The sequence below is a fragment of the Lepeophtheirus salmonis genome, chromosome 4, assembly GCF_016086655.4.
Source record: "Lepeophtheirus salmonis chromosome 4, UVic_Lsal_1.4, whole genome shotgun sequence".
NCBI lineage: Eukaryota > Metazoa > Arthropoda > Copepoda > Siphonostomatoida > Caligidae > Lepeophtheirus > Lepeophtheirus salmonis.
In genome coordinates, this window is record NC_052134.2 from 36,707,272 (window position 1) to 36,720,487 (window position 13,216).

General features: G+C 28.0%; 1 protein-coding gene across 8 annotated transcripts in view; it reads left to right on the forward strand.

Moving 5' to 3' along the window:
* LOC121115845 (ras-specific guanine nucleotide-releasing factor 2-like) overlaps positions 1-13,216 on the forward strand; it is an 80,659-nt gene that overhangs the window by 17,394 nt on the left and 50,049 nt on the right. For all 8 annotated transcript variants that reach the window (XM_071887866.1, XM_071887870.1, XM_071887872.1 and 5 more), the window contains exon 2: positions 6,695-6,901. In XM_071887866.1, the coding sequence (XP_071743967.1) occupies positions 6,722-6,901 (180 nt within the window). In that variant the 5' untranslated portion in view covers positions 6,695-6,721. The remainder of the gene's footprint in view (positions 1-6,694; positions 6,902-13,216) is intronic.

Consider the following 13,216-nt stretch of genomic DNA (forward strand, 5'->3'; position numbering starts at 1 on the left):
TCTTTTTATATTTAAATAGCTTAAAACATAAATTAATAAAACACATAATAATCATTATTGTATTTCTCCATCTTTCCTTCTTCGAAAGGAGAAAGATAAAATAATTATTCCCAACAGTATTTTTATTCTTCACTTAATTACAAAAAAAAAATCTCAGTTTAACAGGAACTACGTTGAGCTCAATCAATCAACGTTCCAGAAACCAAAAAGGAATAAGAAAGATAGAAAATCTTTAGTTGACATTAAACAACATAAGAGATGTTGAGGAATAGAGGATTTGGTTTTTTGCTATAATTTAATATTTTGGAAATTTAAAAAATGAACGTCTATCAATAAAGCACTTAAATTACAACAATTACCCCTCCCCCAAAAAAAAAAAAAAAAATAATAATAATAATAATAATGTATATATATATATATATATATGAAATAGCCCCATCCTAAACAAAAACCCATTGGATACCGCTGAAAAAGTATGTGGACTTTCCTCAACGATAGTTATCCTATGTTTCTTGACTCATAAGTAGTATAGAAATACCAAACCAAACCGATCTTTGTAACGGAACCAGTTCAAAAAATTGAAGTATTAAATATGAAATATCCATCCATAATACTAGTAGTTGATCAAGCCACATAAATAAATATTTATACTAAAATTTTGTCAGGTGGTGTGCAAAAGTCCACTATAATTGTTAATGGAAACATCTATAGAGTGTTTAGATCAAATCGGTGCATTTTCTATTTGTCACTGGGGCCACATTTTTCAGAGGAACTTACTTAAAAGTAGCTAGAATTGTACATATGAATGTTGAAAAAGAGCTCCTTCGATTTATCCATCTCCAGCATCAATCAGAGCCTGGATCCAGGCCTGAAAGGAGGAACAGGCGTTGACGAAGTAGTCAATGAGTCCTTGATCTCATTAGATGTTCGATTTGTTTTAGATTCAACGGAGCACGAAAAAAAAACCATTGAATGAGTATCCAGACTGTTGGGCCATATTTATTTGCCATTTAAGGCATAGCAGTGCTCACTCCGCCACTTCAGCAACCTTTTTGAGAATTACAAGGTGCTGAGTTTTGTTGCCAAATTCAAGGTTGATATCCAGCGACATTTTAGACCTACCCATTTTTAATTTCCATGTTACTGTTGACAAAAATCATTGTCACGGCGTAACACCGTTCCTCCTCTGTAAATTCAATCTTCTTTATATCTGTAGCAGCTGTCGCCATGATCACCACAATTTTACTAAATTTTGTTCATACAGCAAATGTTTTTGTCGGCAAAAAAACAGATGCCATCAAACAGCTGCATCCTAACAAAATCGCCGTTGAACTTAAATCCCAATTTCATTTCTACATACATTCTACATTTTGAAAAATACCTTTTCAATTAATTCAATATTTTCCTTCACCAAATACCAAATACTCTTTAATAAAACATTCATGGAAGGAGTTGTACCTTTCAATTACGGTTCATTTAGTTTGTTCTATTGTTACATATATGTATATGCATAAATGTATCCCTTTAGGAACAATTGTATGTGATTATCTATGCAACAAGAAAAAGAAGCAATATATATAAATAAAAAATGCATTTTGAAAGCTTATTGTTTTATTATTAATACCTATATCTATTACTTTTATTCAATTGATACTTAAATCAAGAGATGAACTTTTATTGCATTTTTACTTCTTTTTTTTTTGCAATTCCGTTAGGTACATATGTATTTGATGCATAAGTAGAGGTGGTTACAGGGATACTAGGATCATATTCCTTTTATTTTTGGTCATGGACATATTAAAATCAATGTACAAATGAATGCACAATATTTTACGTAGAAATGTTACAAAGATCATATGATTTATATTCTAATTTCATATTTTAAATCATTTTGAATTTGCAATTTCGATTCTTATTTATGACTAAATTGAAATTGCTCTACAAAAAATTTCATATTATAAATTTAATTTTTAATTTTTTTTTATCGTCCTATCACTACTCATTATTTCAACTTTTAGTATACTTTGTGAAATATTTTATTGTATCAAAAATTCCAATAATTTATAAAAAAAAATCAACAAATCATACTACTTTAGAAAATTTTTGTCCTTCAATTGAAAGGCTGTACCGATTTTTGCCTTTACTTCGAGAAACATGACTGTTATAATAGGGCATTTTGAGGCCTGCAGAAGGCAACATTTTATATCATGTCACCTAACTTCGATAGTTTAATATTCTTAAAAAAAGTATTTTTTCAAGAAACAAATCTTTAATAACTTTTAGAGTATAAATGAATTAGTTATTATATACTATATGATTTTTATCATTGTGTTTCGAAAGAGAGGGTCGATTTTTAGTTTTTTTTTACACTTACAAGAAATTTTCTCTAATACAGAAAAAGATAACTAATTTATTCTAAAAAAATGAATCTGGAAAACTGTATCCACAAACTATATATCTATTCTTTTGTCTTTTACAAGGACATCAAATTGAAAAATTTTAGTAGGTACACTGTGAAAGCCACAGAAAGCAGAAATTTTAGATTATAAAATATTTTTATCATGCACTGCATCTAAATTCAAAAGCCAAAAAAGTTCATATTTTGTATGTATATATATATATCAACTAGGTATTTTTCTCTACATATACTACATAGGTATCTTGTGATGATCAAGTCTTACTTCTTGTCGAGACATAAAAATTACACTATATTTTCAGACAGCTGATTTGATTTTACAAATCTTCTAAGAAAAATAGTATTCTAAATAACTCTTCCTTAAAAAAAGAACAATTTATTAACACTATTAACAATAGGTCAATTAAGTCATTATGCTACATAACACTATGTAACAGTATTTTGGCCCGCAGGCTGAAATCCACATTTATTATTGTTATTTAAGCCGTAAAACGCTAAAATGACCATTAAAGCTTTCAACTTTCAAAGGTTTTGCCTTTAAAGCGTTTTGTTAATCAAGTTTTTAGGGTATAACTAAGATTCAGTACCATATTTCTACATGAAAGTAGCAAATAGATGAAAATCTAATTAATTAACAAATTCACACAAATATTTCAGGATTTTAAATATGAATTATTTATTTCTTTATCTTGTTTACAATTAATAAAAAATCAATCAAAAACGGCCTTTTACAAAGGCTATTTTTTTTAAATTGAAAATAAGGTCTATTCTTTAACTTCACGTAGTATGTAAAGTACTTAAAGATAAAATAAAAAAGATATTGCTTCTGTAAGGTCCTATATTTTACTCAAACTTTTTGTGGCTATATAAATTTTTTATTCGTTTTAATCAAGATAAAGTCATAAATAATTCATTTTGCAAATGTTGAAATGTTGGTATCAATTTGTTATTTACTTTGACGTTTGTCTATATAGTTATTTCATGTCAAAATATGGCACTGAATCGTAGTTATATCCTAAAAATTTGATATCAAAAAAGGCCTTTTGGGGGCAAACCATTAAAGATTGAAAGTTTTAATGGTCATTTTCGTGGTTTACGATTTAAATAACAATACAGAATGTGAGGTTAAGCCTGTGGGACCTTCAAGACCTTCATTTTATTGAATAGTGAATTGATAAATTCTTTATTTAGTAATAGAGATTTATTCATTATAAGGTATCTCAGTTTTGAACAATTGTCTTTTGACGAGATCCAAATTGACTCATTTACAAATTCCAGAATGAGACAGCAAATACTAAATACTGTGAAATATAGTATAATTTAAATAATATTTTAAAAGCCATGAAGTATCCTTAATATATGCATGTTTCTACAGATATTAGCAGGTATGATAATAATTAAATATTCATTTTTAGGGTTGTTATAGTTGACACTTCGTTAGTCATTATTTTGATGTAACTCATCATTTGCATGGTATACATCGTTAAAATCTTTATCTGAAGTGAATCTTCAATAATACATATTCAATTTTTACTAATGAGTTACATGATTGGGAGCTTATTATGAAGTAAGTAAGTGAGAAATTTCCCAAGAAATTATCTTTATTGTGCAAATTTTTGGTAGGTGTTATCTCCATTTTGATCTTAGGAAAATGGGATTCTGATAGAATCAATCCTAGTAGACATAATCATTTAAATAATTAACATATTATACAGAGGTGGGCAGAAGTACACAAGCTGTTTTACCTGTAAATTATTTAAGCGGGGTTTTTTTTAAACTCACTGTTGTATTTGCTTGTCAACAAAAGCATTTTTACTCCAAATTTACACAATAAGTTTCTCTCTCATTCTTCCAAATGAATGTCCAGGAGTAACGATGCAAAGTGATCTACGATTTTTACTCGGACGGAAACGCTGCAAAAGATATCATCTGCGTAACAAAGTACAGGTGAAATACTTTGTACAACGTTGTAAAATAACTGCAAGGCAGTAAGGACATCAAGCATGCTCTGTGCAGTCCCCCCAAACTCAGAAAATGCACTCCAAAAAGGTTACCCTGGGCGTTCTCCGCCTTCTGTTGTCACCTGGGACTCCGCAATAAAGGCTAATGGCGGCCATATCAAGTAGAAAATGTTTAAAAGTGGTCCCTCCAAATTGCTATTGTTAAAAACCTCATGTCAATTTTGTAAACAATAATGGAGCTTTATAGATTTGTGTGAAAACTACTGCTTACTTCTGTATATCACTCGTACTTGGCATTCCCAGAGTGGTTAGGTTTTGACTAATAGACTAACTTACCTTTATTAATAAAGAAAATAACTTCCCATGAAATTATCAGTGAATTGAAAGATTGACTATCAAATAAAACTATTTTTTTCATAGTAGCTATCGATTTACAATCTACAATATGTTACGTTCAATAAAAAAACGTTAAAATAAAATACGATCAATAAAGGATTTTTCTAGGAATGTCTGAATTAGTGGAACAAAGTTATAATTTGTACGAAATTCACTTTTTGGGGTTTTTTCAGATTATTGAGAAAGGATTTTTTCTTCAAAGTATTATCAATTTTAAGGTGGGCAATTTTTTGTACAGCCTGTCCCATTAATTGAGCAAAAATTGCTTATTGATAAATAGTACTGGAAAATAACAGCATATATATTTTGGTATAATTTAAACAAATTTTTAATTCAAATAAAAATTTATATTTTTTGATTTGTGATCCTCTAAAAATGTCAAACCATTTCAATATTTAAGACTCAAGTGATCTTCTCTACTCAAAGCAAATATAAAAAAAGTAAATAGTCTTTCTTTTTTTATCCTTTTAAATATATTTATGTATGTGAACCAAGATACTTCAACTAATGTGTGCTGATATCATATGTATATGATAGTTACTCACCAGTAGTGAATAGTGTCAAATTTCCATTCTTAGATGTAAGCACCAGATAGGCATACATCTAAATTTTCTGGAAAAAAAAGGAAAAATTAATTTTGTCTGAAAAAAAAAATTGAAATTATAATTTTTTTGAAAATAATTTTAAATCTTTTATTTTTCTAGAAAAAAGTTCAAATGTTAGATTGATCGGAGAAAAAAATCCTTAATTATTCACAACAAATGCATTTTTTTAGAAATAAATTTTAAAAATCCATAGCTAATCTCAATAAATTAAATTTTTGCAAAAAAATTATAAAAATCCAGAGTTGCTTAGAAAAACTGAAACTTTTTGGAAAAGAAATTAATCAAATTAAATTTCAAATATAACATTTTTTTGAAAAAAATATTCAAACATTAAGTTTTTTAGAGAAAAATTCCAAAATCTATAACTATATAGAAAAGCTTAAAAAATTTTCAAAAAACTTTGAAAAATTTAATTTCATTTTTTGAAAAAAAAATTCAAAAATTTTTTATAGTAACAATAAAAAATTCGATCACAAGTATAATTTTGACCCATTGATTTATCTTATTGATAGTATTGTATTTCATTTAAGGCATTTATGAATTAAGATATCTTAAGCCATTTCTGAAGTATTTTATGTATTTAGAAATTACGAAATATTTAGATATATTATTATCCACAAGGCACAGTGTTCATTTAAAATTATTACATTAAATAGTATTTGGTTTATTCGGCTGTAAAGAGTGTTACTATAAATGCCTAGACGACTACTTTTTTCAGTAACTGGTACTCAGTAACCCTGAAGAGCTGTAGTTAATGCAGTACGAATGGGTATTTGTTCCAGAAAACTATTGTACTACAACCCATAGAAACTAGGAAATAGATCGTAGTGCACTAACTTATTACCCACGTGCCAACAAGAAAATCTACATACATTATATTTAAACTCAAATTGACCTACTTTTTCCTTTGTATAAATATATTACAACTGTTTCTACGATATCTGATTAAAAAGTTCAATTAAGCGAAGATATTGTCTTTTATGAATATTTTTATATTTTAGGTATAAATTAACTAATTTAAAAACGGAAATTAATGGTTATATTATTATCTTTAGCATGTATTTATGCATCAAATTGATAGCCATCAGTTAATTCAACGATATACCTTTTAATTTATTATAAAGTCGCTAAAAAAGATTAACTAAATAATTGTAAGTCAAAATGTACTTTTATTTAATATTGATCATTTACCTATCTAAAAATGAGATGTGTCTACTCAATCAGAATTTTTTCCAACTTTTTTTTAGGAGTAAAAGTTTTTTTACAAAAAGATTATGAATTATTGTATCGTGACTCTTCAATACTTTATTTTGCAGACAATTCCTTCATATCCGAGGAGTACAATGTCTAGTCTCATGATGAGTCCCAAAATGCAACGAATTCAAAGAACAGTACGGATAAATGATGGGCAGCTCCTTGGATTGGCAGAAAAGGCACGCTATGATTCTCGCCTGGCGGGTTTTTTATTTAAAAGATGTTCAGACAGCTCAAAATGGCTTTTACGATGGTTTCGTCTTTATCAAGTGAGTATTTTGAATATACCTGATTATCATTAATGAAGATTTACAAAAGCAGTGAAGAAGGGGTATGACTTTTGCAGTGGATTATATTTTAGGATATCTACCGTGCAGGTTTACATAAGTCTATTTTTTTAGATTAGGGAATTCCTTTGAAAATATATTTTTACCATCCAAGGCTATGCTTATATATATTTTTTAAATCTGTGGTAAAGCTACATATATTTTTTTCAATATATAGTAATTCTTGGTTTTGTTGCATAAAGTAACAAATTTTGATTCTCACAAACTTTATTTTACCTACAAATCCAACATTCCAATGGAAATCCATATTTTTGCACCTGAGAAAAAAGGTGCAATTTTCACCATTCTTAACCTTTTTCCTCTTATCTTTTTCTAATATGGGACTTTTAAAATTTGGAACGGCCCATAATATTTATTGTAGAGGGAGGGGGCAATTGACCCCGTACCCCTGCTATTCATCTAGTGCAAGAAATAGGAAATTCAGAAAATTTAAGGATATCATATAGGTAAAGTATGTTATATCCATTTGACAATGGAAATTATTTTTAAAAAAAAGAAAGATAAAAACACATGTAAACAATAAAATTTCTCGTTTCACCTCCTCTTTTTTTATTTTACATACTTGATAATATAAACTCCATTAGTATAATTTTCTCATAAACTCTCTTAAAAGGAAAATATATATATAATTAATCATTCTAGGTATTTATAAAAACCTAAATAAGTTACATGTATCATACCTTTTCGGGTATTATGAGGGAACTTCTGCAATCTCTAGGTATATAAGGGTGGTACGTTTTTATTGTCCCTTTGTTGTTAGTTTAAATGATACTTTTACTTATGAAAATTTATCCACTTATCGGTTTGTACTACATAACTTTTTTACTTTTTTTTTTACATAGACTAGCAACACCATTGGTGTATAATGCCAAGTACATGTCACTACATCTGTTGTAGACACAGTTAATTGTAAATATAAGAGTTTTTCACAAAATTTGCTTTGGAATCCGTACATATGATATCAATACAAATCTCCATGAGTCGTCGTGAAATTAATGTCCTCAAAACTTATATTTTTCTTCCAATCATTTTTATTGACATCGTTGTATCCTCTTTAATTATCCCAAGACATATTTACGAGATCTACCTGTACCTTTTAAATAAATAGTCTAAAACTTATTCATAATCCTACCACCATTCATGCATTTGTTTTCTTTTTGTCAGCACGAGAGTCATGTCAAAAATTGTCATATTTTACCATTGTGCTACCATCAAATCAACTATTCGTTTACTTTGATATGTTTGCACCGGTCCCAAAGCCTTTGGGACCGGTCACTCGAATTGGAACATTGGATGTTTTATTTGAAAGATGATAATTTGACAAATTCAGTGGTACCAAGGGCTGTTTTAAACTTATAAAAATATGCCTTTAATTAAAATTTTAAAAAGGTGACAATAAATATTTGTCACTCTATATATATATATAAGTAAATTAGAGTGTAACGTAATCACAAAGGTACGGAATTTGCTATCACAGGAAATTTTTATTCATAAATAAACATTTTCTATTACTAGCCGTATTACGTGCAAATATTTTTATGTTTTTTTTCATTTTTACTAATCCATTTTCGTTTTTTTATACCAAGTATAGAATATACTTTCAAAGGATCATTTATGCCCCCCAAAAACAATGATATTTTTACCTTTTTATAACTTTGGACAAAACAAACTGTCTCTGAATTATTAATTCAAAATACTTGCAATTAATACTCTGTAACAAAAGAGTATATGTATTTACTTGACACATTTCTAGGACCAATATACTCCATACTATTAAATAGGAAAAGTTTCAGAAGAAAGTTAATGAACAATGAAAAAGAGGGTATAAATTTATTTTTGAAAACTTTGAAAACAAAAAAAAAAACCAATTTAAAAATTGTTAACTTCAAAAAAAGTTATAATCGGAGTAAATGCTTAGAATTTACAACTCTATTAATAGTAGTAGTAGTAAGGACTCTATATCAGACAATAATTAAGGTGTAGTAAAACGAACCCGATTATTTCTAACGGATTTTTTTTCCACTAATGTTAATCTCATTGGGAATCAAAACAATGACGTTTGGACTAGATTTCCTTTATTTTATCCACATTTTCGTCAATTGACCTTCCACAGCGTGATGCATCTTTGACGTCAAAATTACAGGAACGGAAACGACAGAACCAAAATTGTGCGTAATTGGCTGTTACAGTATCAGGACCCCATAAACACTATTCACATTTTTAGGTGATGTTCACCTTTATTGAAGGAAAACTGTACAATATGCTCGTGTCCATCTTTGACGATACCTCAAACAATACTGAGAAAAACAATCACAAAACTGACTACAAAGTTTTTTGTAGAATAAAATGTTATCTTTCTAATACCATCTAGATTAAATCGATCACACTTATACAACGCAGGATACACATTACAAAATCCATCTATTGGAAGAATAATGGATTTCTTTGTCCTACACTTATTATTATCCAAGGCCTCAAAAAACTGGTAGAAATATTTGTATTTTTACATCATTTATATATAATCAATCTTCATTCTTAGTAGGTATATCAAATACATATGTATATATACTAATTACTAAGTATAAGCAAATAGTCAAGCAACATTTGTGTTTTTAAATGTTTCCAACGTAAAAATAAAATAGAAGGAAAACTTTTTTCGGAATGTTTCAGTCTTAAAAAGTCTTATTAATGCACTCATAATCATAATTTGCACTTTTATAAAGGCAAAAGGGTTATACAAAATTTCGACTTAACATAACTGTAGTTAATTCCTTGACAAATATTAAAAATTTTAAATGATAAAATGAAGTTAAATTATTAACTCTCTGTTAGCGAACTGAGATATTATACACACCAAGTAGAGCGACACTAATTTCATTTTTTTGGAACAATAGATGGCTTAGATTAAAAAATGATGTATAATTGTACAATTTGAACAATTTTGAAAATATCTAAATCTTGCTCTACGACCCAAAAGTTTTGAAAATTTATATTTTTAAAGAACAAATACTGAGTATTTTCTTTAATACTTCAAAATATAGCTTTTTTGTAAAATTAATCAATTTAGCTTCACAAATTTACAAAAAAATGCTATAATATAATATTTTTATGTCCAAAATATAGTCAATTTTAGTTGATTGAAATTTAGCACATGACCCCTCTTTTCTTTCCTTTGCATATTGCAACCTAACTATTGTAATTTTTGGAATACAACTCCCCGGAAATTAATTGCGTTAATTAGAGGTTTGAGGAAATTCATAAGTTCCTTTGATATTGGGGACCCCTGATATAGACGTAAGATTTTAATTTTTTATGACATCATTAAGAGTATGGTTAATAAGAGCTTTAGTAGAAAGGGGAGCAGAGACTGGTTGAACCGTTTATCCCACTCCTTCCTCAGGAGTTTTTTTCATTCTGGGACTTTGGTATGATTTTGCAATATTTTATCTACATATAATTGTCTCTTTCAAGTGCTGTTAATTTTATTAAATCAATTCCACCTTTTTGGTATAAGTAGACATTTTAGTACTTTAATTATTCTATCTAACCTAATACTAATTTATATATCGGCTAATCTTAAATCATACAAAATTAAAGAAGTTAGATTTTTTGTTTTATTTGAATATAATGAGGTTTCCCTTAAAAAGGTCAAGAAGAAGTTATTAAGACTAGAGTTAAATAAAAAAACAATAAAAAAATGAATAACAATTTTTAAGCACAATAGCTTAGTTCAATAAAATTAAATTAAAATGATTTCTTTCCATAAAAAAATCATAATAAGACCACTAAAGCCATGGTTATTAACAAATAACATATTTTCGCTGAATAAATTATGAATTAAAAGTAGTTGAAAAATGTGATATTTATCAGTCCAATAGTTGGGTTGCAATATGCTAAAGAAATAAAAGACCTAATTATGGAGCTAATACATGCTAAAAAAATCCCGAACTTACGGGAAGGATGCTTTTATTAGATCAAAAACAATATAAAAATTTGGTGACTGAATAATATTTGCAGGTCGCATGGCTTTATGCCGGCGACGTAACTTTCTAAGGTGTGCATGAAAAAGTGTTGATTTTAAGTCCTAAATATGAGTGGTACAGAGTTAAAATATTCCGATACGAAATGGGATTTTAAAGAGAAGCTTTTATACAAATTAGTAGAAATGCAACTTTTGTTCTTTGGAAACGAAAAATTAAGCATGTGAGAAATAGAAAAACAGTGATGGAAGTATGGAGAGCCGTCGCTAGAAACCCTTTTTAGGTCGACATATAATCCCTTAGAAATGGTGGATGTATTTGATGTTTTTAATTATATAAAGCATGATCCTCTTGAATGGGATGAATGATCTGGGTCTACTTCCCATCTCCCAAATGAGCAATCTGGATCTCCCTCCATCATTTAGATGAACAACCTTCATCTCTTTTCTATCTCTCAAATGAACAATCTGCACTTTTCTTCATCTCAGGAATAAGTAATTCGCATCTCCTCACTCTTATACCTAAAATTGAACATGATGTTTTTGTGGGCATCAACTTGAAGAATCAGATTTAACTAATTACAACAGAACGTATATCACCGACAAAATTGTGACAAAACTTTGAGAAGTAAAGTCTTTCACAGAAGATCTAGAATTATTGTACTTCAACAAGACAGGAGACGAGGATATGTAGTTTCTATACAATTTACATTGCTCTCCCAGCTCCATTCCCATTGCTGCTAAATTGCTCGTGAGAACTAAGATAAAAGAAATTATACAAGACTTTATAAAGAGTCATAACCTAGAAAATATAAGTTTTTGAATGTTAAATATATTTATAAATTATATTAATATACGATTTGTTATGAATTATAAACGTTTTTAAAAAAAAGACCTAAACTTCAAATCAACTTGAACTGACGTTATTTATGAAATATAAAAATATTTTGTTTTTTTTATTTTTTAAATAAAAATAAAATATATATTTTATTGTAAATTTAAAAAGCTCAATTTATCGGTTTCTGAAAAAGCTTTAACTTGAAGTATATGGAGGGTATTCAAGCAAATACTCTACTTTTTTATTGTTTTTTTTTAAATGTAAAATTTTAAAACTTAAAAATCGTTAAGCTATATTTAAATATTTTTCAAAATTCTATAAAATGTTTTTTTTGTGCAATTAGACATCATTTTTTTATAAAAAAAATTGAAATTATTACATCTTTTGAATCTACATTTTATCAATCATACATGTGACATTCAATATGACGCTATGTGAACCTTTATTTATCTTGATAATGCCTTGTTCAGAATTTATTTGTATTTTTAACCATTTTAGAATTGAGGTTTCGGTAAGTATAATTATTTGTTTTCCTTAAAAATTGTTCCTTTGCTTTAACTTTTGATTTCTTGGATTCTACTTTTTTTCAATCTGAGGACAATAGCAAGTTCATACAAGTACTTTTAGCTTCTTCTTTTTTATCTAACAGCGGTGATAAACAGAGCCCATAAAGGTTGACTTATATTTAGTGCTTATAAAATATATAAATTTTATTGAAAGTTAATCATTAAAAATACAATTATTTAAATTTTTTAAATAACGTGATTGTGCAAAGAAAAAAAAACCAATATAATAAAGTAAACCACATATGTAAACATATATATGTACCACACAAAAAAATAATTAACTAAAAATCGCTTCAGGTGAGCCTCACTTCCCTAGCGAAAGCAAACTGGTATCGTATTCCAAAGACTTTTCGATCTGTAATAGAAACTATGCTTAAAGATATCAATCTTTGGTTTTGGTAGGTACATAGTATTTTGAGTGAAGGGTCTTGTTTTGTGCATGATATAGCATTTATTTAGTATCCTGGGTGGAAGAAATAAGATTCCAGATCTCAAATCCATATATTAAAATCGAAAGGACATAAAGTTGATAAAGTTCTAACATAAAGGATGGGTACCGAGTTTTGAAGCTTCTTTAAATAATTCCTATGTTTCGATTGGCCTTCCTCATTATGTGATATTTGATATTTATGAGTACCCAACTGTCTGAGAAAAGCTATGTATGGATTTTTGATTTTTTTTTTAAGAAAAATTTAATTTCCAAAAATTTCCCCAAAAATTGTATTTTTTGTTTTTTCAAAAAAAATCAAAAAACGAAGCCTCACCCCAAAATTTAATCTTGCAGACGTCCCTGAATAGTTTCACTGTTTATTATGTAATTGAATTTCTTTTCGGTACAATTCAATAATTACGTT